Source organism: Falco punctatus, assembly GCF_963210335.1.
Source record: "Falco punctatus genome assembly, chromosome: 9".
NCBI lineage: Eukaryota > Metazoa > Chordata > Aves > Falconiformes > Falconidae > Falco > Falco punctatus.
In genome coordinates this window covers 43,712,561-43,738,587 of record NC_137589.1, presented here as the reverse complement: position 1 = coordinate 43,738,587, position 26,027 = coordinate 43,712,561, and the positions used below count along the sequence as shown (strand labels likewise).

Genomic DNA, 26,027 nt, shown 5'->3' with positions numbered 1-26,027 from the left:
ACTTACGTTCCTGAAAAAGATAACAGACCTAAGAAGTTCATTGAAGCCATTTACATTCAAGCTTTCATATGAAGATTTAAAGTCACGCTTCATCTAAGAACCGAACAGCCCCACCCTTTGGTGCAATGATGTTGACTTTCTGTGCAACCTAGAGACCAGTTAGTTCACTTCAAGGCTATGAACAAGCTTCTCCTAGCTGCTTGTTAGAAGTACAAACACACAAATGTTTTAATTACATGTTTAACATTTTTCCCCCTCTCCAATGACAGAAAAAAGGTAATTATTTTGAGGAAGCTGAGATCTCCCCTTCGCATTTGAATTCGGTAACTCTTTACTGCAATTCCATTGTTCACAGTGCTACAGTTTAATTAATGTTAAAGTATTGGACCATTGAAATAATTACTAGAACACCAAATAGACTATCTGTGGATGTATTTTATGTTAATTATGACCATCTGTTTAGAAATTGTATTTAGTTCTATGAACATTCAGTGCCCTTTAAGTAACAGGATACTCGTACAAAATGTCCTTATTTCAGTGAGCTTTTCAATATAATGCAGTGAATTTTACCCCAAACGAATTCCCATAGTAAGTGTAAAACACAACCACCTGAAAGCTGAACCTGTCCCTTCGAAACCAAACTGCTGAGGTAATACTTTCAACACCAGCCAGAATATTCACATGCATTGGATGAAACAGATTTTCATCCAACTTCAAGGAAAGCACAATCAAAGCTCTTGCAAGGATGAAAAAAACCAGTAGTCCTCTTTAATTTGCTATTACTACATGTGTCTTTTAACCAAGGAAATTCAAAAGCAAAACAAATAATAGCAAAACCAAACAATGAGCCAACATGCCTAGAAAGATTTTTTTTAAATTCCTCTCTAAAGAATCCCACCATTTCCTTCAGCACACCACCTTCAGCTTCCCTGCCAAAACAGCAGTATGAGATGCACAGAATTGCAGCGTAGACCCTTGCAGTAAACACTTAAAAATTTTTGCCAGCATTAACAGAAATGTCAAGATACTAACACCAACACTGCTGCTGACCTGGGAAAGATATTGGTGCTTTTTCACCTGTCTGTGTGACACAGGTAACAGCACAAATTAGACCACTCTGGGACGTGTGCTATTATTATGACTCACATAGGGAAAAGTTTAAGAAAAGGCTAGCACACACACAGCTCAATTGCTACTGTCACTAACGATCTCCTAATAAACAGTCTCTATTTCCACACTGCTCATTAATTATCTCCAACACAGGAATCTCTGCTCTGAAACAGTACCCACATTCAGTTTCCACAGATACTTCACAGACTTGCAAGAAACAGCCACCTCTCTATTTAGCAGCTTTTAAAATATAGTTGGTTGTTTTCCTGACCAGCATAGAAACGAATACAACAGATTCTTAAAAGTGTGCACCACCGATTTTTAAAGATCTATTTCTGGGTATTTAATCATCATAAATGACAGATTCTACTAAGCATGTGTTGACCTTCAGATTTCTTGACAGGAAAAAATCTAATTAAATCAGCAAACAGCTGGGGAAAGCACTCAACTCCTAAAACTTCAAGCAGCCATACACAGAGAAGTCTCCATCCTCTATTAAGCATGCCAGCTAGCCTGCCATTCTTGCACTCCAGCGCGTTAAGAAAACAATCTCAAATCTCCTAATAATCATGTCAACTTCTACAAAAACTGTGAGCCAAATATTTAATATTCTCGCTCCTTGTCAGAAACAATGTATTTCAGGGATGTCCTCTTGAAGAACAAATTTCTCTAGTGCTCTAAACTGAGGAAACACAAGGAGGAGAGCATAATAATGAAGGTAAACTAGAAATCATTTTGGTTTTGTTTTTAACAGGCAGTATACTCAGTCAGAACAATTACCCTTGGTCTACTTGTTCATTCTGGCAGATACACTATCTACCTCTACACATGCACAGGGCATCTCTTCCCCGTCAAAGCTAAAGAACCCTGCAAAAAAAATCCCAAGGAAATGGCTGGTACAGAAACTGGCCAAACATACAAAGCAAACTGTTTGAAGAGACACAGCTATTTTCACTGAAAAGATCTTTACATAGTATAGTTACAATAAATTTTATATTATTACTATTAGAAGCAATACTTCAGGTGACAAACTGAACACCACACAAGCCTAAGTTCAGAAATTACATAATAAACAGCAACTATTACAGCTGAATAATTTGTTTCTAATACAGTAACATCTCCCCACTGCAGTAATGGTTGCAATGGAGTAGGAGTAGAGTAACAAGGATAAATGACTGATTTTCCCATGATAATTTTAGAGCAGAGTATTTGATGAAATTGGGAAGTGGGGTGGAAGGGGAGAAAGGTGAAGCACCAAAACCTTCCTCAAACAGCTGCACCATTCACACATTCTGGAAGCTGTAAGATTTAGATGTTCTTATTTTACATTGACTTTTAGCTTCCTAATCCCAACTGATCCAAGTCATTGTACTTCGCCGACAACCTTTGTACATGATGTATCATTTAATACTCACTTTCTAAAGAAACCAAGCTTAGGTGATCATGCTGTTCTATTAGTCTGTTCCTCTCCCACATGAACCTCAGGTCCTCTGGACCACTTTTGAGCAGATGTGGTAGGAGATGCATCATGTCTGAAATGCACGTCGATTTCATGAAAACTGGTATGTGGAAAAACTTCCAAATTCACATGCTTCTCAGGAAAGGCTTCAGCACCAGGCTCAGCAATTATCTGCCTGTCTACTTTTCTGATCTATCAGCATAAACGCACCTGCCAACCAGAACCCAGCCAAAAAACATCACATTTTGTTCAGATACAATAAAGGGCTATTTGGAAGGTAGAGACGTGACACATCTGCAGGAATTCCAACAAACCTTTAAAGACAGAGGGCTTGATTTATGAAGACAATGTCAGACCTTTGGCACTTGGCCTCTTGAGTTCAGTATCAGTACTCATTAAGCAAGGCAAGGAGAGGTTTCAGAACCCTGTGGCAGGATACTGAGCCAGCATGTTGAGCTGAAATGTTCCGTGGACTAGCTAATTAGAAATTCTGATGACAATGCTTTATCTTAAAAATCTACCTTTATCCAGGGCTTAGAGGCCTAACACCAGAAGGAGATCTCCACACAAGTTAATGACATCAGGAGTTCAACAACTTTACACAAACACAGGGATTTCTTTAGTTAATGGTCTGCCTTTACATCTTAATTCACTGACTAGATTTCTCACCTACACCAAGAGATACAAATTACTTTTAAATACTTTTAACCTATGTTTTCATCTTACAAAAAAAGCATCCAAACACATACATTTAGAGACAGGGCAATTTCAGTCCCTCCCCCTGAAGCTGTTCCTCACACAAAAAAGGACTGAATAGTCAAAGACAACTGCATCCTCACCTTCAGCTGCCCAAGCAGACAACTTGGATTTTGCTTCAGTTTTAAAGATCACTTCGGTGTTTTTACTGATCAGATATTGGATAAAAGCTAGGTATGGTTCTTTGAACAAGGAGCAAAAAAATTCAGTGCCTCCTCTCCAGCTGCATGCCCCAGTTCCTAGGCAGCATGGTGAGCATGGGTCTCAACCTAAGAAAACTTTCTTCTCTTCAAAGGTAAACAGGTTCAACATGAGGCAGGGAGCAATCCCCTTCAAAGCTGCACACTGTCCAGAATCAGGGCATTTACCAAAATGTGAGATAAGCAAGTTTCATCCCTTTTCAAAGGAAGAGTTGAAGGCTTGAACTCAGTTCCTTCCCAGCCTAGGCAAATGCCTAGGGAAAAAAAAAAAAAAAAAAAACCAAAAAAACCAGCAGTACCACCAGCAGCCATGTTTCTGAACAGAAGTGGTGATCTTGCAGCTCCATGTTAGGCCTGCCCTGCTCAGGTCTACTTGATCAGGTCCCCTGTGGGACACCGGCTGAGGAATGTCTAATGAGCAGAGTTTGTACGAGAACATGATATTGAATAATTCTGTCAGTGCTGAACAAAGGCATGTCTTCTCTACAGATGAAGAAAATCTTGAAAAACTTGTGAAATTATATGGCAATTTCACAAATTAAGGTAGTCCAATTACAATCTCACTCTGGATTTAAGCCTTAATTTTAGAATTCAATTGATTTTTAATCACTAAATTGAGGAGTCATTGATCCTCACTTGCTCTTAATGTTGACTGCAGAGATCATGGTATTTTCCTTTTTTTGAGTTATCTCCATTATAATTCTCCATTTATGTAGATTAATTGTTTGTTTGCACTACAAGGAGGTAGTTTTTTCAAGTCTTCCTTCATAAATTCTATAGTTCTGAAAGAATCCTGACTGGGTCAAAAACTTAAGTGTCCATGCAATCAAATTATCAGTATTAAATTATTCTCTGAAAGGGCTAGAATATTTTTTTCATTTCTCTTCGACTGCCATCATCTACAGATCTAAAGAACTAGCTTCATTAAAGGCTTAGAAAAGTGCCATCCCCATAACAGCTTTGCATCATTCAGCTATGACGGCTTGAAATTAAAATAAATCCTCTTTACAGAGCAGACTTGCTTATTTCTATATTCCATAATACCTGTCACATGTAAATCTCTTTATATCACATGCAAATTCTACATATAAAGCAGACCATTAAAGATAGTATTCCAATGCAATTTTTTTTACTGAACATTAATGCTACTGGGAGTATCTACAGCCCAATTTAAATTCCGGAAAGTTATCAAGAGAAATCTTGGTGACATACTAGAATCATAGTATTTCTCAAGTTAGATGGGACCTGCAAGGATTATTGAGTCCAGCTCTCTGCTCCTTCGACTACCTAAACCTAAACCTTATGTATGACTAGGAGCATTGCCCAGACGCTCCTGAACTCTGCCAGCATGCTGCCGTGACCGCTTCCCTGGGGAGCCTGGCCGGGGACTGACCACCTTATCAGTGAAGAACCTTTCCTACATCCAGTCGCGCTTCCCCTGACACAGCTTCATTCCATTTCCTTGCGTCCTAAATATATATGAATACATATGTCTATCCAGACTATGTCTTGCCAACACACCTACAGGATGCTTCACTTGCTATCTTCTTAACGGAATTAAAACCCTAGATCCCCTCCGCCTCCTTAAAACACTGAAGAGTAATTACCTATTAACAGTGGTACAATTAACTAATACAAAATAAAGTTCAGGGTTGCTCTGTGACTGCTGAAGTTCAGAGGTAAATCGCCCTTCAAACCAGCACTAGTCAGTGTATCCTCAACAGTTCACACCTGCTCTTTCCTGTTCAAGTGTTGCTAGCAGAAATCCTGTTACTACATTTTAAAAGTTTCCTATATACTTATGTAATGGCACTGTGTGGGGTTTTTTTTTTTGTGTGTGTGTGTTTCGTAGGTGTCACTGAAAGGAGAGTTTGTCCTTGCCACAAGCCTGATACAAATTCAGCTCCTGTAACAGTATTGACTTTTCAGGACTAACTGAAGGGCAAAAAAATGAAAAAATTTCTTTGCCACCAAAACCAGCTGAACTTACGCTGAATGCAAAGAAAGGGATCTATTTCTAAGCAGATCTATTTTGACATAATTACTTCAAGAAGATATACACTGAAGAATTCCTTACTCCTCACTAATATTTTCAGAGAATATGGAGTCTTGTGTATGGCTTAGCTCCCCATGCTTTTTAAAAAAAAAATCCATGACCTCCACACTTAAAGTATACATTTTACAGAAGAGAAATTCGATATTCTAATATTTTCCAAATAATTTCAATGAAATACTAATTCCATTCTGAGACATAGGCGAGAAACAGAGGGTTCCATAGGAGTTGGAAAGTCTTTTTGAAGTTCATACAGAATAGCTCGATGTGCCCACAGATAGAGATTTTTTTTCCCCTTTCATTAAGATTGTCCAGTCAGTAAGGAGAGACTACTTCTATTCATCCCATTAAGAGGCATACAAAATCTTACCAAACAAAATGGGATGCACACCTAACAAAACAAATGCTGCTGATTACTACCCTTTGGATCCTGAAAAAAATCTATTGTACATCAACAAAGCCTTAAATAAGAGATCAACACTCAAGACTAGGACTTAACTTTGAGGTATCTCAAGTACCGACACTAAACTTGTTGGAATTTATTATTTTGGAGATAAATGGCCATGACCTCAAAAAAGACAGGCATGTGAGTTAGTAAGAAATCTTTTCTTGTGGAAAGCTCTGCTTACATTGCAGAAACAAGAAAAAGTTCATTAAAGAGACATGCAGGTTTTGGGAAACTGATTAATTACAAAAATTAAAAATTCAGTGTTTCATGGAACAATACTTATACTAGCAACACAAGCTTCAATTTCTGGAATGTCCACAGATGTTTAACACAGACCAAAGGGCAAGTAACAGTATTTTGGTTCAGAAGATTTACAATTGTACTTGCTGGTTCTCCTTTCAAGTAAGATCTTTTCTGCCACAACTACAAGTTTACACCCTTGTAATCTGAAGAGCTGTTTTTCATTTTCGTTTCAACACTGTGATATAGCTACAATAGGCATGAAAGTACGATCACAAGAGCGGGAACAGGAATTATAATTAAACCCAAACAAAATCTTAAGTTTGCACTTACAGGGAAGGAGACCAACATCAGAAATTTCCCTGGTTGTCAGCCCAAACTTTGTGATTATTTTCGCATTAAAGGCACATGCCATTCACAGTGAACCCTGCCTGTAACCGAATACTCATCGCTCCCCAATCACCCAGCTGCCCTTTCCTACGCTTTGTGCTGACTTCTACACTTAACTTCAAATCCCCAGTGCACCTCCAGCATCAGCAGAACCAAGACACGCTTTTCCTGCTCAGTTGTTTTGGGTTTTTTTTTTTGTTTAAGACACTTTAAACGTGACACGATGGCTGCAGTGCTAAGGCCTATTTTCCACCGTGACTCTTCGCCACCGTCACTCAAAACCAGCTCCGCAGGAGGGGGCACACTGCGGGCACCCCCGCACTGCAGGACCCCGCACAGCGGGCCGCTCGGCGCCCCGGCTCCCGACAGGGCTGCGGGCAGGTAACCGGAGTCCTCACCTCCTCCCGTTCGCCGGTGCCAGCGCAGGGAGCGCGGAGCTGCCTCGCCAGGCCTCGCCCCCCTCCGCCAGGCCGCTGTCAGCAGCCACCGGCCGCGCACCTGTGCCCGGCCACGGCTCTCGCCGTCATTTCGGAGCGGCCACCAAATGGCTGCCCCGCGGCCCCGGCCGGCCCAGTGGCCTAGCGGCGGCGGGGGAACCCCGGCGGCCCCCTCCCCCGCGCCGCGGCGGCGGCCGGTGCCCGGCGGGGCGGGGGTGCTGACAGGCCGCGCTCGGCGGGCGAGGCCCGGCCCCGCTCCCCGCCCGGATTCCGCAGCGCCGGGACCCCGCGGGGCGCCGGGAGGCGGGGGAAGCGCGGGGGGGGGCGGGGGGCCGGGCGGGGCCCCGCCGGGTCACCGCGTCCCCCTGCGGCGGCCGCCCCCGCCCAACCCCGCTCCTACCTGCGAGGCGCGGGCGGCGGGGCCGGGAGCAGGCGACGACCCCGGCCTCTCACATGCCATGGGGCGGGCAGCGCGGCGCGGCCCGGCAGAGGCAGCGGCGGGGGCCTCGGCGGCGCCTCCTCATCGCGCTGACAGCCGGGAGCGCCGCCCCGCCCCCTCTCGCGAGAGCCGCCCGCCGCCGCGCGAGAGCCCAACGCCCGCGCCGCGCCCGCCGCCGCCCCGCACGTGACCCCGCGCTGGTGAGCGGGGAGGGGCGGCGCGGGGCATTGTGGGAGCTACCATTGAGACGGCGGCACAGAGTTGCCGTCGCACCTGCCCCGCCGGCATAGGGAAACCATCGAGACAGCGCGGCAGAGCGGAGGCCGCCGCCGTCAGCGCCCCCCCGCGGCGCCCCGGGCCTGGATTGCGTCTCAGTGGCTCCTCGACGCACAGCATCCGCCCCGTACCGCTAGTATCCATTGCTTATTTTCCTTTGCAAATTTTAATTATTAATAACTTTATTATTAGCACCGAGAACCATAAGAGAACATATCTCTTCCCGCCGCCGCCCCCCACGGCCTCCCGGGGCGGCGCGGGGGAAGGGGCCCGGCCAGGCCACCCGGGAGCCCCCGGTTTCTGCTGCCCCGCACCCGCCCCGGGGAGAGGCCCAGAGGCACCCACCGCGTCTCTCTGCTCACTCGCAACGATGAAACCTGTTTTCTTAACACGTTGCTGAAGGGCTGGCACTTGCATGCTGTTATTTTGTTCACAAAATCTTGTTTACTCACCACAGCAAGCCAAAATACTAAGCTATGCACACCATTATTTAACTGTGACTAGAGGAAAGCATATGTATTCCCAAAACAATGTCTTGTTTGCATTTAGTTTATTGTGTTCTGACAGGATGAGCGGTTACATGTATGGACGGGGAGAAGAAACACCTTTAATGTGAACATATGCACAAAACCAGTTTTTGTTCACAAATCTTACCAAGACACTCTAGCCACTGAACGGAACATGCTGTTGGCCCATCACACGACACAACTCCCTCTCACGTTTACATGCAATACAACAGCAGACCAAAATAACTCTCAGTCCTGCTCCCACTGAAGATGCACTTCAGAAGATCAGCCTTTGTTTCCCCTTTGACGCACAGGGAAATACCCATGCACCTATAAAACCCAGTCGAACAAACAAAAAACTAGGCATGATCTTTTGAAGTGTTATTAATGATGATCGTACACCTGTCAAAAATGCATATTAACTGAACAAATTTAAGCACAGTTGAACCAAATCTGTCCCATAAATGCACAATACATTTATTTACTGAACTACAATAATAGCAGCCCAATGTAGAAAGGAGGAGGCGAGGGAAGTAAACTTTTTCCTTGTTTTATGACATATAAACATATAGGACATATGCCCTTATGTTTAAGGGCAAGTGTAGGTATTAGCATGCTTCTGAAAACCAGACTCTTAATTTTTATGCAATTGGGAACCAAAAATTAATGGTAGCCTGTGAGAACCAAGTAAACAAAACTAATCACAAGGTCAAAAAGGCTATAAATAGCAACAGACTAATGGATGCAAACAGAACATGGTGCTATAAAATGCTATTTTTTTGCAAAATGTCAGGCAGTCACACTGTAAATGACTCCCAAACCTTTTAACAGGAACTGTCATGACAATTACTATAGCTGAAAATCACCAAAATAAAGCAAATTCTTAACTTTTAATATGAAATAGTAGCAGAGATTGTAAAAGGTTGGGCCTTATGCTTAAAGTACTGTATTAAAAAGGTGATTTTAATTCACAGTTACAGTAGCTACTTACTCAGGGGGTGTAATTTCTGTCATTATTTGTAGGGACCATTCTGTATGCAGACTTGGCACACACACCTTTCCAGTGATCCAGCAGAATGGAGTTCTTCACAAGTCAACTGTCTACGTAAAATCAGACATTTCTGTGAAGTTTTTAAGGAATATGACACTAGTGGCCAGCTCAGCTTCAGAACACGTGCCAACCTACTTAATCGGTTTTTGAGGAAAACATATGCTGCCTACCACAAGGCCTAGCACGAACGAGGACCTGCAAATACTGCTTGCAGTCCAATGAATATGTACTTTTAAGTGTTAAAAACATCAGATGGAGAGCTTAAAAAAACCCTCATGAAACAAGTTTTTACATAGTCTTCAACTGAAATTTCCAAGAGATGAAGACTAATAACGCTGGCACAGCTGACCATGCCTAATCATAGATAACAGGAAACTGCATGGTATATATTGTACACACCTAACCCCTCGTGTAACTGATATATAAAACCCCAAACAACAGCTGGTGCACTCACAGAGACAGGGAAGGAAACTAACAGAAACCTGGTAACTGCCATTAAAAACTACTGTCTTAAAACCAGCCAGGTTATGAAGCACACGGGCCAGACTTCTGGACTGAGAGCAAGAACTTGGTAACAGCACTTCTGAAACTTGAAGGAAAGCATACCCTTGTAATACAGACAGGATGAAGAACTACAGCTTTTTGCTAACTGGAGAGAATCTAATGTAAGTACCATTATCTTATATTAACAACTGAATTGACTCTTTATTCATATCACATTAAGTGGAAGAAACACATACCAGTCAAAGACAGGTACAGAATAAAGATTCTGTGTTACAGGGCTTCCGATGCTTGTGATGAACCTGAAATGACCTTTGACAAAGTACAAACACTCCTATCCAAACACACATTGTTACTGTTTTACTGTATCACAGAATTAGAGCATGAGAGGACCTCTATGTCTAAGCCATTTCTAAAAAGATACAAAGGATTGCTTTTCAAAATTAAAATAGAAACTGCTATTATGTAGCAGCACACAGCTTAATTTTTCACATTAGTGTATGTATCTAAACTCTGTAAAAAATGAACACAAATGTTACAGCTCAACAAACAGGACTAACTTTACTGGAATTAAGTCAAATTCTGGTGCAAAACACTGGTATGACAGAAAAAAATCAGAAGAAAGAAGTTCAGAAAAATTCAGAACTCATTCATAAAACTGAAAGCAAGTCTTTCTAATGAGACTATCCAGTTAAAAAACAAACTGCAAGGCAATACTGTTTTTTTCTTTCTCTTTTACGAATTGCCTATTTGAAAGAGGCAGTTTGAAAGCTTCCTTGATTATTTGTGTGCTCTTTCTTAAATATCACGGATTTGAGTATGAAAACATGCCTCCTTTCTGCTGAAAGATCTAGCAAAGTTTGGGCAAGTAAGGAGATAAGTTTCACCATAAATGATACATGAACTGGGTGGGAATGACTGACTTGCTGAATACAAACATGCCTTTTCCTTAGCCATTACAGATCACGAACATCACAGCTCAGGCTTCAGCTTATTGTAGTATCAGTAATAGTTTTAAGAACCAGCAGTGCCTTCCCTTGAAACAGGGGAGTATAAAACATAACTGGGGGGTTGGGGGTGGGATGTGAAATCAGAATGTGTCCAGAATAATAGAAGAGTAGCATGAAATTATTTCCTTAATTTGCAGTTTACTCTGAACTACTAAACACCTTTTTCACACTTACAGCAATAGCAACCTTAACACAGCAGGAAAGTTTGCTGCTTGCAAGGCCTGTCTTTGATCACCAGTCAGGTATTTGTGCTTCTCTCCATTCTCCGGGGATCTGTATGTATAATTTCATCTAGAATTTCACTAGGCAGAAGCTTTTTGTGGAGCCTGGCTCCGCAACCACCCATCTATTAATCATAGTCTATTTTAACTTTTGTAATAGTGTTCAGGTTTGGTTTGTCACTGCTACTCCTTCCATGAACAGAAGTTAAATGCTTTTTAAGAGCAGACTTGTGTTTAAAGTCCATGTCACAACAATGACACTTGTAGGGCCTGTCACCACTGTGTATATTCAGGTGATCCTGAAGCGTACTCTTGGCAGTGAAGGTCTTCAGGCACACCATGCACTGGAAGGGGCGGATACCCATGTGCCCCCGGATGTGTCTGTTGAGATTCTTCTTTTGCGTAAATGTTTTGCCACACTGCAAACATAAGAAGAGTTTGTGCATTTTTAGATGTCTAAGGTAGTTCTCAAGATGCAGAAATCCCCTTGGACACTTTGGGCACTGGTGCCGCCACGAGCTGCCAGAATCATCCAAGCTCTGGAAGCCATTCATCAGACTAGAAGTTCCTTCTGGATTGTCACTGACAAAAGCCTGAAAGTGATTTCCTGACATTTCTGTATTCCTGCTTTCAACTGTAGAATTTATCAAGGAATGCTGGGTTTCCGGAAAATATAAATTTGTTTTGGAGGAGGTGCAAGGCTGAGGAAAATGATCATTTTCTACATTCGCGACACTCATGGAATCCATTCTGAAGATACAGATTTCATCGTCCTTATATCCGATTTCAACTGTTGATATTTCTGGGGTTTTCGTGTCCTTTCTTTCTGAGACCAAGCTCTGCACTGCAGGCTGCGAGACATCCCCCTTCTCCTGCTTCACAGGGTATTCTACATTCACTGGGCTGTCTTCAGAGATCTCAATTATTTCACAATCTTTATCTAAAACCTCATCCCCATTTCCCAGTTCTGCATCTGAGGAATGACACCTCTCTGCAGCCTGGTTACCGTTCTCCATTGAAGCGTCGATTTCTAAGTATTTTGACAAAGCTTCCGTGCACTTCTCCACAATGTGAACCATCTGGAGGTAACTCGCGGCGGTGAGGTATTTCAGCAGCTCCTTCTTTTTGACTTCCAGCGCGCCTGTGTAACAAGACAGCAGCAGCTTCCTGCCCACCTCGGCGCTCTGCAGGATGGTGATCCGCACCTGCCTCGACTGATTGAGCAGAAACTGATCCCTCATGAAGGTGGAGCAGGCGGCGAAGATCACCTTGTGCCCCTGGAACTCCGTGTCGTTGATGTAAATGGAGACGTCGCAGAAGAGGTTCTGCTGCCGCAGGAGGTTCATCTTCTGCAGCACGGCATCCCCTTGCTGCTCGAACTGGAAGTGCAGCACCTCCGAGTCCGCAGCCATGGCGCCGCTCCTGTGAGAGGCACCGGCGCCGCCGGGGACAGTCACGCCGGGCGCAGGCCGCCCCCGCCGGCAGGGCCCAGCCGCGGCCCCGCTCCCCCCTTCCCACCCCGGGGCGGTTGGCAGGCCCCGCGGAGCCTCTCGCCGCCCCAGCCCGGCCGCCCCCCACCCCACTCACCGGCCGCGGCCCGGCCGGTCCCTGCAGCCGGTGCGTGCTCCGTCGCCGGTGCCGCAGCGCCCCGGAAGCGGTTCCCCCACCCGCCCCTTCCTGCGGCGCCGCCGGAAGCGGCTCCACACGGCCCGACCCCGCCCCGCCGCTCCCCCCGCCCCCCCCCCCGCGCCGCCGGTGCTGCGGCGGGAAATGAGAAGCGGCGGGAGACAGAGTTAGCAGCACGTTTATTAGAAGACTTGGCACTGCTACAGCGGCTGCCGCCGGGGGACACCGCGCCGCGCCGGCAGGGGCGCGCCTCGCCCGACGTCCGGTAGAGGTAGCAACGTACGGGCCCGGGACGCCCCCGTAAGGCCCCTCGGGGAGCGGCTGCCCGGGGGCTCCTCCGCCCCGCCGCCTGAGCGGGCGCCGTCAGCGAGGCCAGGCCGAGGGCCGGGGCACGAGGGGCGCTGCCCGCAGCCGCTGCCCCGCCTGCTTTGGTAACTACGCGTAGTGTAAGACCTTCGCCCATCACTGAAGAGGTAGCTAATGCTGGGCCGTGGTTACAGTCCCGGAGGAAAAACGTCCGTCCTGCCTTCAGCCCTCGCCCCGCGGGAGGGCCGGCTGCCTGCCCCCTGAACCAAGATTTAACGTGACTTTAGAATCCTCTCCACAGCCTCAGTTGGCAGCACATTTGGATTCTCCCTCCTCGCCTTTACTCCTCCCGACGACTCCAGAACCAAAATCAGCCCCACACAATTCAGTTATTTCAACAAAAATTCAGCGGCAGCTATCTAAGTTTTGCCAAAAAGCTAGGGGAGAAAAAAGACTGACACTTCAATTTTATCAGTTACTAACTTGCAAAACAGGTCTTCTAAAAGAAAAATAAATTAAGGAAAGACTCATCCCTGATCTAGACAGGAGGCTGTGCAGCTGCACCGTATGCTGCCAGGAACACACGCTACACAAGCAACCACCACTCAGAAAAGTGGTGAGCCTAAACCTCTGGTAAACCTAAAGAGTTCTAAGATTTTCTTCTTCTATATAAAATAAATAAATAAAATGCAAACATAAAAAAAATCCTAATATATTCAAGGAGTTATTAAAATATTTTTGTAATAGACTTCAGTTATTTTTAGAATATGCAGGAAGTTGTACAGCACATAAAGTTGTGAGACTATCCACTTACCAGCAAATAGTATTCTACACATTAACACACAGATTATGATAACTGCCATAGTCCTCGTCTGAATATGCAGCATCAGTAGCAACAACCAATGGATCTAGTCTTTCACTAATCGGGACATTGCAATGAAGACAACATTTTACATACATGGACAATTAAATTCATCTTATTCTATAGTCAAGCTGCCTCTGTATATTCCATTTATAATAATTCTCACTCCATTTTAATCTATAATTCAGAGAAGAAGCATTAGCCAGATTTTTCTAATACCTCTTCTATACTTTTCACTTGTCTGTTCCATATAGGGGCAAATCTTGGATGAACTCTACCACCGACGCGCACCGAATGCACCAACAATGCACCGTGCCATCAGTGCATTGCCCTCTTAGATCTCCAGTGCTTCTGGAGTCACACAGCTGTCTCCTGCATAAATCTTTTGGTCTGCACCCTTTTGCCAGGCCAAAAGCACATACATTAGTAAGAAGTCACTTTTCATCCAACAGATGCGTCCATTTTCATTGAAGAAGCAGTCTTCTGCACTCCTGCTTTTTCCTACTTATTTCTGCCATGGTCTCACCAAATGACCACAAGCAGGCTTTTAACTGAACGGCCTGCAGTCTCAGCCTTCTCAGACGTTGACATCACCACAGGACAGGGTGGATTGAAAACCTATATATCTTGACCAAATCACTTTTTTTGTTTCTTAGGAAACCCCTTGTCTCTTCGTATCCGCTTCAGGTCACCTGCAGCTACTTCAACAAACTGTATTCTCCTTACAGTAACATTACAGCTTCATTAATTCCACAAGAAAAAAAATAACTTCCCAGATAGACAAAGCTTTCAATACTGTCCATTCTACTGCCACTTTTTCTAGCACTTGTAGAGTTTTATTCCTTTCTCTGGCAGAAAACCATTTTCTTTAGCATGTCCATATTCATATCTGGTCAGATTATTCACTAGTCCCTCACAGCACATTGACCTGGCTCTGCAAGCTCTTATTCTCCATGTCTATCTTCATTTTGATATTAGCACTACAACTTATTTCCATATAGTGAATAATAAATTACCAAAATGTTTGAATGATATGGAAGATTCTGCCTGAAGACAGAATGCAAGTGTCAGATGCAACTGTCACGGTCATTTTTAGCTCAAAACTATTCTGAAAGCAGGTGGCTTTAAGAAGAAAAAGTTTTTCTTGCCATGCAAACCTATTTTCTGCCCCATGAACCTGAACAGTAACTTTAAAAAGTTCCAAATAGTTAGATCTTAGGCCTAAATATATTTGCTACAACTTGAAAGGTGTAATGCCCTGACTCCGTTTCCATTGCTTACATCACAGCTGTCCATGTAATAGTTCATGTAACAGTCAAGTACAGTAGTTTAAGAACTCAATTGCAAAAAACGATTCACAGAATCACCTTCCTTTTCTACTTGAAAGTACGTGGATTTCTGAAAGCGTTCTGCAACATTAATGCTTTTTATCGTCCATCAGTGTAATGTCTGTGTAAGGAAATCCTGGCTTCTACACACACATATCTGAAGATCAAAACCAACTTTTGCTAATTACATACAAAACATTTTTTGCTCTAACACACCTTTGGTCATACCTGTTTAGCATTTTTAACCATACAATAGCAGCCGTTCACCCCCACCCCCTCACTCAAACACACAAACAGTACTACTTTTAGGTAGGAAGCATAATCTCAGCCTCATGGCAAACCTTGTGGAAAAGAGCTGCACTGGAAGAAACACTTATTCCAAATACAAACAGCAGTTCTCTACCGAGGATCAGCCATTTGATTATTAGTCTATGCTACACTTCAATGTAATAAGAGTGCTGTTCTACTGGGAATGGTGTTCCTCAGATAAATTAGTTTCTTTCAGCCTGATTGGGATGCGGATAATTCCACGGCACTTTTGAGAAGCGATACGGTATAATCTCAGAATCCCAATTAACACGTCATTCCCGCTACATTTGATGTTTAAGGCGGTATACAAGAGGTATTGCTGAGTACAGTCAATAGCTGATATATTAACCTACAGAAATTGTGCTACCTATACCTCATCCTAGGCTCTGTAAAACACTAACGGTCATGAACTATGCAGGTCACTTAAAAAAAATAATAATATTCTCTGAACATCCAAGAAATCAAAAACCTTTGTTGTTAATGTTCTCATGGCAGGTATTTTTGATCCTTTTTTTTAAGTTAACTGACATGTGGCCCTTATTAGATATCAAGGAGAGGTAAAAAAGAACTAAATGGCAGGAGGTTGGGGGAAGAAAAAAAAAAGCAAAATAAAACCCAAAAGCAAGCATGGAGCTGTTACACATTGCAGCTTTTGAAACAGATTCTATTCACAGTGTCAAAAAAGCAGTATTTCTCCACTCCAGCTTTGCTCTTGAACCAAAAACTGTTGTGGCTTATGTGATACCAAATTTATGGAAGATGGATGGTTATTTTTAGTTTTGAAATGTTTAGCTTGTCTTGGTACGTACACTGGTAAGTGGCCTTTAAAAATTCTAAGTATGACAGCACAAGAAATAGGTCATACTTGCACTCCAGGCACTGGCCTCTCACATTCCAGAGCTGCAGTTTATTTTCGTTTTGAACAGTTCTATGCAACGATCAGCTAACCTTGCCAAATCATTTAGGGTTTTGTCTTTTCATAATGCATGTCGAGGTTAAAAACCCTGAGAGCTTTTATGATAGCATTGATTGGCAGCAGAAGTTTCTTGAAAGAGTTTATAAGGGCAAAAAAGCAATGCAAAAATACTTCATTTCAACTGTAGGGGTCTAGGGGTAAGATCAGAGAAAGATAATTTTAAGAGGTAAGTTTAAATTTAACTATATGGAGTGCTTTCGGTTATCCAGTGCTTTAAAAAAAAAAAAAATTAAAAAAATTGGGTTATCTCACAGACTTGTCCTCTTTGCTCTTTCCTCCATCTGCCCAGACACAGAGAGGCCTCTAACTGTACAGCAGATGGTTTACTTGCAGCCCACAGCGACAGTCTTTCAAAAGGTCTTAGTCTTGAGTCTCCTAATCAGAGAGAAATGAAACAATTAACCCCATAATCCACAGTAGAGACACAGACAGAAACCTGAAGGAAGATCGCTATTCACAGAAAATATCAAGTAAGACTAAGAACTATGGCTGAAGACCTGCCAGGTTTTGCAATCCAACCCGCCAGCCATCCATCTGTAGCCTTGCAGGGCATACCACTAGTTTAGGTAAGAGCCCAAACCAACTGTTTGCTCCTCTCAGTCACGATCCCTATAAAGGGCTGGTTTTAATTGCTTAGTTGACGCAGGTACTATCATTTCTTAAACCCAGCACAGCCTGAGGCAGCTTCCCTGCATCCAGTACCTGGCTTGCATCAGCTTGCTGACAGACCTTACTGTCTGTAGCAGCGCTGCATGTGAATGAATCGAAGTCCACGGTTATGTCTTGAACGTTTCTTTCATTAGCATTGTCAAAGCTATTTTTACCATGTAGCTGCTTAAGATGTTTCCTCAGAACAGGTTTATGCGCAAAAACCATGTCACAGTAGTTACATTTATGGGGCTTGTCCCCACTGTGCAGGTTGAGATGGTCCTGTAAGGAACATTTCTGAGAGAACGTTTTCCCACAGATCTTACATTGGAACGGTTTGATGCCTGCGTGCACTCTCATGTGCCGGTGAAGATTACCTTTCTGAGTGAATGTCTTGCCACAGAGTAGACACATGAATAGCTTATGCATCTTTAAGTGATTAGCATAGTTTTCCAGATGCCGAAATACTCTTGTGCACTTTGGACACTGATGGTGCCACTGGAGGCCTTTGTCGATACCTCGGTTGTTAGGCCCAAACATATCTTTAGAGGCCAGAATGATGTTATCACTGCCAGCATATGAAAGGGCATAGTTGTGGAGGTGATTTTGCTCTATTTCACTTGTCCTGTTTTCAACGGTGGAGTTGATAAGAAAGTGTTGAGGCTCTGAGGAATGCAGTGCGGTTTGTTCCGAAGAAATAAACTGGTTCTGATCCTTCTTATTCCTAACTTCTGTTACCTCCCCAATGGACTCCACCTTGATGATCTGAATATCACTATCCTCCATGTCCATACTGTCTTCTGAAGGCTGAATACAAGGTGAATCTTGCTGCAGAGAGTCATCGTCTCCTTGATGTTCCTTCAGCTCAGAGGAGTCACTTTGCTGTTCACACTCCTTGCTCTCCAATGGCTGCTTCGGTTTTATAAACTTCCAGAGGGCCTGCGTACATCGCTCAACAATGTGGCTCATCTGCAGAAAGCTTGCGGCAGTCAAGTAGTTTACCAGTTCCATTTCGGGAAACTCCAGAATGCCACTGTAACAGGAGAGAAGCAGCTGCCTTCCCACTTCTGAACTCTGCAGTATAGAGATTTTTACATCTCTGGAGTCATTTAGTAAGAACTGATCTCTTAAAAAGGGAGAGCCAGCAGCAAACACAATTTTATGCCCATGAACTTCAACGTCATCTATATGAACCACGACATCACAAAATTTGTTTTCTTCCCTCAATTTGTTCATTTTCTGTAACATCGAATCCCCATAATTGTCAAACTTGAAGTGAAGAATATCTGATCTTTCTGACATTTTGGCACACCTAAGGAAAAGCAGCAAGAAAAAAAAAACCAGGTGAGAACTTTTTTGTTTTCTAAAATGCAAGTTAGAAGGGTCTAAAGTATTAATATAAAGTGTGTTTAATCAGATGTTTTATTCTAGATACATACTAAAGTCCATTACAAGTTAAAGTAAACAAAAAAAAAATCAAATTTACATCTTGCCTTACAGTATCTTTTACCTTTTTTTTAATTTAATGAAGCTTGAATATAAAATAGAGGTGATGTGAAGCAGTATCCTAAAGAGTTAAGATGTTTTCCAAACTACTTGTCTGGAATTTAAAGGGAAACCATAGAAGTATTTTTAGCAGTGTTTGTTCTCATTAAGCTTTGCTTCTACATTAAAACTCCTCAGAGATTTTGTCTTTACCAGCTAAGGAACGTTCCTTTAGCTTCTGGTTCTTGATTTCCTTTAATGCCTAAATAGGTTTCATAACAAATTAATTCAAAGTGAGACAGAACGCTGGCACTGGCCAGACATACAAACATCCCTCTTTACCTTCTGTATCTATCCATACAGTGCTCCTAAGACTTACACTGCAAGAACAATGGCTACGGTTACCCTAGGACACTCCACAATTTGCAGGAATATTGATGTACATGTCTCATCAGCAGTAACCGCAATTTTGACATGGCAGATTTTAGCAAGAAGGCCTGTGCAAGCTTTGCAATATCTGCAGCACTGGGTTTAACGCACCATGTTAGATTGTCCTTTTAAGTTGTTTTTTTTTTTTTTTTTTTTTTTTTTTTGCCGGGGTTGGTTTGCTGTGTGCTGTTCTGTTTTGTTTTTTAAGATGATCACAGAAAAATCTTCTGTATGGCCCCTCATTATATAAATCATGCCTTCATGGCTCCCCATTCTGAATAACCAGGGAATGTAGGGTGTCTTGTTTCTTGTCTTCTTCTTTGGAAAATCACTCCTCTATGAAATTTCTTCTTGTTTGATAGTACGTGGAATAAAGAACAGTGCATCTTCCATAAAGCAAGTATCAATCTTCTGTCTTTCAACAGTTCTTTCAAGAATTTGTAAGACTACACTGATTGTTGATGAAACACTGCTCATGCGCAACCCTGCCAGAGAACTGGGATTGCAGGAAGTGAAGAAATCACAGAAGACTAAATGATGCAAGATTTGGCAAGATAAAATAACAAAACAAAGCAAAACTTACACCTCACAACTACTACAAACACCACATAAAGCTTGAAAGGAAGCTTTGAAGTTTATAGATAAAAGCAGATAATGCTCTCTTGGGCATGAAATACCAGCTCAGTGTACATAATGGGAATGGAGTCACGCCCAGTGTAAATGAGTGAATACACAAGGGTTCAAAAAAGAACATTTTTAGAAGTATCTGTTAATAAACAGGGTTCTTTCAATTTGATGATCAGTTATCATTTGGATCAAGTATATCTTCCAGGGTATGGCATGAAAAAATTGCTGAAGGATTTCAGAAGCCTTCAGAAACAAGGGGCCATAGAAAGTTCTGAAACAGGGGTAGCATCATTCCGCAGTACAACCAGTTCTGCTGAATCTACAGAAAATAGATCTGCCAGTTGCAGTCATCCCGTCTTCAGCACTGCCTGACTCATACCCATTCCTAGGGCAAAAAGTTTAACTTTATGAGGCAGTAGCCTTTGGCAGATATGAACAGCAGCAACAGATCTCCATGAAGTATCTTCAGTGAATTTCAGGCATTACCAAACAGTTTGTTTTCTCTTAGAAGTGACAAAGGAAGCCTACTGGTAAGCCTGTGTTCTCTGCCTTGGGCTACTACAACACAAATGCAGTTACAGGGCCCTCGCCAAGGTGCCATGACCCTGCGCCGTTAAGCTGGCACAGCTATTCCAGCCACTCAGCCCTCCCGGGCGGTTTGCAAGAGCCACATCGTAAGAAGCCAAAAAGAGAAGAGACTTGCCTTGGCACTTGTTCAGCTTCCACTATTACTGATCCCCAAGGGGAAAAAAAAAAGTAAAGAAGAAAAAGCCCTCAAATGACCCCCAAGCCCTCTTTCTGGGGAGGGGGGCAGACGTAGCCTCCCCCCGGCTGGCCGCACCCCACAGGCCGGGAGCCCCCCGGCTAGAAGCAGGTGCTGTCGCCGCCGTTACTGCCCGCGGACAGCCACCGGCTCCCGGCCCCGTGCTTCCCAATAGCCGGGAAAGCGATGCTCCAGGAGAGCTCCGTACTCCCGATAACCGGGAAGGCGATGCTCCCTCCAGGAGAGTTCGGCCGAGTGCCCGCGCCACTGTTACAAACAGCGCCCGAACGCGAAGTTCTCTGCAAAGGCGGCGGGAGGCCGCCTGCTCCCGCTCCCGCCGCCCCGCGCCCGGCCCCGCCGCAGGGAAGGGAAGGGGCAGGTACCTGTAGCGCCGGGCCGCGTCCCCCCGCTGGCACCCGCGGCCGCTCTTGCCGCAGCGCACGCCGCGGCCTCCGGCTACGGACCTAGAGAGGGGAGGAGAGCCGCCGTGAGCCGCCGCCCGGGCCTGGGGTCGCGCCGCCCCCGCGCCGGGCCTGGCCCGGCCGCCAGCCGCGCCCCCCGGGCGGCCCCGCGCCCCGCCGCGCCCCCGGCCGGGCCGGGCCGCCCGCCGAACCCGGCCCGCGGCAGAGGCGGCGGCGGCGGGGGCAGCGGGAGTCGCGGCCCGCTCCGGACCCCGCTCCGGGGCCGCCGCCCCCGCCCCGCCGGCCCGCCGGGACCTACAGCCGCCGCCGCAGCCCAGGACGGCGACTCGGAACCGCATTGTTCGGCCGCCGGAAGCGCCCGCGCGCCCTCCGCCCCGCACCCGGAAGCGCCTGGCGGGGCGCCCGCCCCCTCCGCCGGTCACGTGGTGGGCGGCAGCGGCGGCCCAGGCCCGGCACCGGGAGGCGGCGGCAGCGGCGGCCGGGGTAGGTGGGGCTCGCGCTGCCGGCCGGGTATCGTCCGCCCCATTCCCCCCCCGCCCTCTGGGCCGCCCCTCTCCCGCCGCCACCCGGCGGCCCTGGCCCGCTCCCGCGGCGCCTGCGAGCCGCTGTGCGGGCACTGCCCCGCCGCCGCTCCGGGGCTCTGCCACCGCTCCCCGTCCCTGGTCGGCGAGGGGCGTGCGGCAGCTGCGCCCCCTCAACGGCGCGCCCCTCCCTCGCCGTCCCGGGCCGCGTCTGCCCCTGCCGCGCTGCCCTCCCGCCCCTCCAGGGGCCGCGGCCTCGGCGCGGGGCCGTCCGGCGGTGGGAGCGGTGGGAGCGGGGCCGGGCGCCGCCAGGTCCCGGGGCGGGCGGAGGGCGCCGGGCTGTGCTCGGCCTCGGCAGCCCCGGGGGTTGGGGGCGCCGGCCTGGCCCCTCCAGCCGGGGGACCCACTGGTGCCCCAGGGCCGCCGCGGCGGGGCCGTGCTGTGTCGGGCCGCGGGGTGCGGCGCTGAGGTACCGGCCGGGCGCCCGGTCCCCGCTCCGCGGCCGGGCCGTGCGGCTTGGCGCCTGTTGCTTCCATATGGATCCGGCGGTGTGGCGTTTCCCTGCGCCCAGACCCCTTTCCTGGCTTCACGTGCCGTAACGGGTGTTTCTCTCGGTAGTTTTGTACCTTCCCGGTGGCCGGGACGTGTATCCCACCGGGACCGCCCCCAGAGCAGCAGGGTTGGGGCTGGTTGTATCGGGGTGAAAACTGAGTGTAAACAGGCTGTGCTAAGTTGCTTTAAAAACGCAGATCAGCAAGAATTAAGTGAAGGTTGGAGCGGTGGAAGTAGAGTTGGTGGTTTTTGTCGGTGTAGTTTTGCGTGTTCTGGGCATCCTGGGGGAGAGAGGAGGAGGAAAAACACTCGGGAGAGGTTTGGAGAGAGGCAGCAGGTCATGGCTGCTAAAGACAAGTCAGAGACCCATATTGCGCACCTGTTTTGTTGTACAGTTATGGCTTGAGCTGTATTCCCAGTTTTATTCCTTTTGTTAAAGCACAACTTGATAGGATTCCTGACATTTTTGGCTACTTCATCAGAAAATGCAAACCTGCGTGGGCTAACCTATTGCCAGTTAAATTTCAGAAATACTGCATTTTCTTTAAAGGCCTCTGCTTCCCATTAAAAGGTCAAGGACCTGAGCAAACTTATTTTTGTGTACACAGTAAACAAATTAGCAAATGGAGCTTGGCACAGGAGTTTCCTTTCCTTTTCCAAGCCCACGTGCAGCCAGCTTTCACCAGCCTGCGCCCAACGTAACTCGCCTTTTTTCAGCTCTTTCACAGCATGTCTTTGCAGTGCTGTGTTTGCCTGGTGAGCGTAACTCCGTTTCTGTTTGAATCCTAATGAGAGAGGAGCTCCAGAAGTGTACAGAGCATCAGCTTCAGAGTTTGTTTAGCCGCTGGCTGTGCTGCCTTTATCCCAGCCTCCAGCCTGTGTTGTGTCCTTGTGTGTCCCAGCTCCCCTGTGCAGGCAGCCCCTGATGCCCATGGAGCGCCAGCGGATGAACCAGCCGTTCGGAGTTAATTCATTCCAGTGACATTCTTGTGATGGGTTAGCTAAGGCGGTGTCAGCATTTCTTTTATATACCATGGTTTCCCAGGACCTGCCGCGTGTTTCTGGGATTACAAGAGCCTAAAATTAGACTTTTGTCCCCTGAGCAGATAGTTCAAATTAAAAGCAAAATTATTTTGGCAATAGCTATGGATCTGTTAAGGACTGTTAACAAAGATTGCATTAGCTGAAGTGTTTTGTCTGGTGCCTGGTTTTGCATACAGTGTCTAATGATTCACTCACTCCTCTGCTCTTAGGAGGGGGGTGGAGGGGTGAAATTTGAGGCAGCATATCTCCAAATAATGTACTGCTCTTCTGTCTGGCTATTGAGGTTAGCAAGAACATTTCTGGCTGTCAGTGTGTTTAAAGTGAGCAGAAAAGTTAGTATTGTTGTTGCTGTTTTTTATTAATCACTCCCTTTAGTCATCCTGAATCTTTATTTTCACGTGCAGTATTTCAGTGGCTTCTTTGCTTCATCTTGAGTGCAAAATACTTGTTGCATTCAAGGGTGAGTGTTGCACAGGGAAGGTGGGTAAAATCAAACATGTGATTATGCAAACTAATGACATGATAGGTGAGTTGCAAGTGATTGATCTTTCTTGTGTATTTGGGTTTTTTCTCCAAAGCCGCTGTAAGACACAGGCGGTGTGTATGTGCTCAAAAAAGTCAAACTACAGCTCCTTTCCCATGTGTCTGTCAGTGTGACATCGCTTTTGCTCTTACGCTGCTCAGACTGAAACACCTGGCACGACTGCCTGTGATGACAGTGTTGTGCTGTAGTATTTTCCAGGCTTTTTTTTCAGGATTCGCTGTGAATTTGTAAAACAGTAAGTGTACTCTATGTGAATTGTGAAGGTAAAAAAGCCATAGATGTCAAAGACTGTGAAGAGCTGAGTTCTAAAGAATGCTGGCTTATTTGTCATAACACAGCTTTGCAAAGTACGTTGGAAAGCTTCTGAGCTCTGCTACAAATTCCACTTGTCACCCACGCCAAGATGCTAATGATGAAAACTAGGAAAGCAGAACTTTGTAAGCTTAGATTGAACTGTACTGGCTATTATTGTTAAGCTATGCATAAAGCCAGAGGAATACAAACAGAAAATTTGTTATTTTCAGTGAATCAATTTGTATTGAATCAGTTAGCTCAGTGTCTTGGCTGCATGCTACCTCCTTGTTTTCCATGTTTTTTAACGTTATACTTAATGGTTGTGTATTTTAGGGTATAGAGGATCTAAGTTTATTTTGCATGCTGAGCTTTCTGACTTTGTTGTTCAAGGTAGCTTCTTGAATTATACTATTCTTCAGTAATTTAGTTCCTATTGTTATATTGTTCTTCTGTATCTGGTACATTCTTCATCAGATATACTGTTACTTTGCGGAACTGCTATAGGAATCGCAGCAGAAGTATAAAAGCTGAGAAAGATGTGAACAGGGAAAGAAATAATCTCTTTTCCTTTTTAGTTTGCATGCCTGTTCTCAAGCTTTTTCTCTTTTCTACCCTGAAAACCCGAAACTTAAGCATATTCTGTGTTGTATTCCCCTCTAAATTCACTACTAAAATGCATTTGCAGTTGACTTAAAGGTAACTGCTGTTTTAAACAGTCAGAAAAGTTCATGCTTGAAACACTGGGTTTTTTCTGCTTACCCTCTGGCTTTTAGTGTGGCTGTGGATGTTCCGAACACCAGAAAACAGGTGCTCCTTGGAAATGGAGCGAGACCAGCTGCAGTTATGAGTGCCTTGCTTCACTTGTTGCACGTCTCAAGGTGGCATTCGAGCGTCAGTCTCTTACAGTAATGTAAAATGGAAGGGGTTCTGGTTTTTCCTTATATACTGTTTGTTTTAAGCTCTTTTAAATTCATTCTGGCGGTACTTAAAAGGAAAAATTTGATCACAAGTTGCAGGTCAGGTGCCAGATACTTCGGAGAGGATAGGAAAGTAAAGGATAAATATTTTATAAATCTGTGTAACTAATCTTGAACTTTGATAGGTTTGTTTTCCAGTTTGAGATTTTAGCATGATGGATGGTGTCTTTGCTGTTCCTTTGCATGTTATCTTGAATAGAGTAAGGTAGGTTGCTGCTGTTTGGTTGCTTTAAAGGTAAATGAGAACAGTCCTTTACCAGATAGTATGATTCTTGGGCTCGTATTGCAGCACTGTATAGCAGCAGCAGTGAGGGTGATTTGCACTGAGAATTAGATTTTTAAATAAAACTGAAAGCAGTGACCCAAGAACCAGCCGTGTTGACTTTCTCATTTTGCAGCTTTTTCTCATGATCTTTTTTGTGAGGAGAGGCTAGGGATACCCACTTAGTTACGTGGGTGAGCACAGAAATAAGTTGGTAAAAATGTGCCTCTTGGTGTGCATTTTACCTAGATGCTCCATCTCCCGTAGAGGTGTAAAGGTGTTTTCCGGCAAATACTACGTTATTGTGGTGCAGTTTTATGTCAGGAACTAAACTATGCTGAATTCAAAAGATCATATTTTATTTATGTGGAAACCAAAGTCTCTTTCCATGTAAGGGATGAGACATTGGCTTCTTCTGAGAATGATTAAAACTTGAGATCTGGGGTCTTTTCCCCTACTTCTCTAAACTGGGGCAACAGGAAAAACTTCGCATCTTAGGCGAGTTACAGGTATTACTGCAGAGCACTGTTACTGTTGCTCTTTGTTCTTGCTTTTTGATTCCAGAGGAGTAATAAGCCTGCCACACTTAATTGCTCTGCTGGGCTTTGATGTGTGCCCTTCTAGGCTGGCCCACATTTTAACGAGCTCATGGGCTTCCTGTTGTTGATTCTGCCATTGTGAATTTTCTGATTCAGGTAAAATGATCCGTGCAGTAATCTGCATGGAACAAACTGATAACAAGCAACAGAGGAAATAAAATGCATGCAAAGCAAAGTATGGGGATGTGGAAATTTTCATTAACTTCAGGCAATATTTCAGCATTTTTAGTGTTTTAAGACCTTGCTTTTGTACCTCAACTGTTTGAGCGTTAATCCAGCGAACCTCTGTGACTGATTCCAGCACGGCTGGGCCATTGAGCCTTGCTTGCTGGTACATCGCTAATAAATAAGAGCTC

At 45.1% G+C, this 26,027-nt stretch overlaps 4 protein-coding genes across 12 annotated transcripts in view; 1 reads left to right on the top strand and 3 right to left on the bottom strand.

Moving 5' to 3' along the window:
• Window positions 1-8,240, bottom strand: part of RC3H2 (ring finger and CCCH-type domains 2) — a 28,249-nt gene extending 20,009 nt beyond the window's left edge. For 6 of the 8 annotated variants that reach the window (XM_080402463.1, XM_080402466.1, XM_080402467.1 and 3 more), the window contains exon 1: window positions 7,494-8,240. The gene's annotated coding sequence lies outside the window, so the exon portion shown is untranslated. The other 2 variants (XM_080402465.1, XM_080402464.1) reach the window with 2 other exon arrangements.
• Window positions 8,241-8,341: 101 nt separating this feature from the next.
• Window positions 8,342-12,764, bottom strand: ZBTB6 (zinc finger and BTB domain containing 6). The gene is made up of 2 exons (XM_080402507.1): window positions 12,685-12,764; window positions 8,342-12,519 (listed from the first exon to the last, which is right to left on the bottom strand). Exon 2 carries the CDS (start codon window positions 12,507-12,509, stop codon window positions 11,226-11,228), a length of 1,284 nt encoding a protein of 427 aa, XP_080258633.1. The 5' UTR covers window positions 12,510-12,519; window positions 12,685-12,764; the 3' UTR covers window positions 8,342-11,225.
• Window positions 12,765-16,740: 3,976 nt separating this feature from the next.
• ZBTB26 (zinc finger and BTB domain containing 26) lies at window positions 16,741-21,276 on the bottom strand. 2 transcript variants are annotated; one of them, XM_080402501.1, is made up of 3 exons: window positions 21,177-21,276; window positions 20,840-20,920; window positions 16,741-18,464 (listed from the first exon to the last, which is right to left on the bottom strand). In XM_080402501.1, exon 3 carries the CDS (start codon window positions 18,452-18,454, stop codon window positions 17,138-17,140), a length of 1,317 nt encoding a protein of 438 aa, XP_080258627.1. In that variant the 5' UTR covers window positions 18,455-18,464; window positions 20,840-20,920; window positions 21,177-21,276; the 3' UTR covers window positions 16,741-17,137. The 2 variants fall into 2 exon arrangements, with proteins under 2 accessions (XP_080258627.1, XP_080258628.1); XM_080402502.1 differs by having other exon boundaries at window positions 20,840-21,232.
• The window catches only part of RABGAP1 (RAB GTPase activating protein 1), a 74,181-nt gene continuing 69,422 nt past the window's right edge, over window positions 21,269-26,027 (top strand). Inside the window, exon 1 of the mRNA XM_080402475.1 lies at window positions 21,269-21,361. The gene's annotated coding sequence lies outside the window, so the exon portion shown is untranslated. The remainder of the gene's footprint in view (window positions 21,362-26,027) is intronic.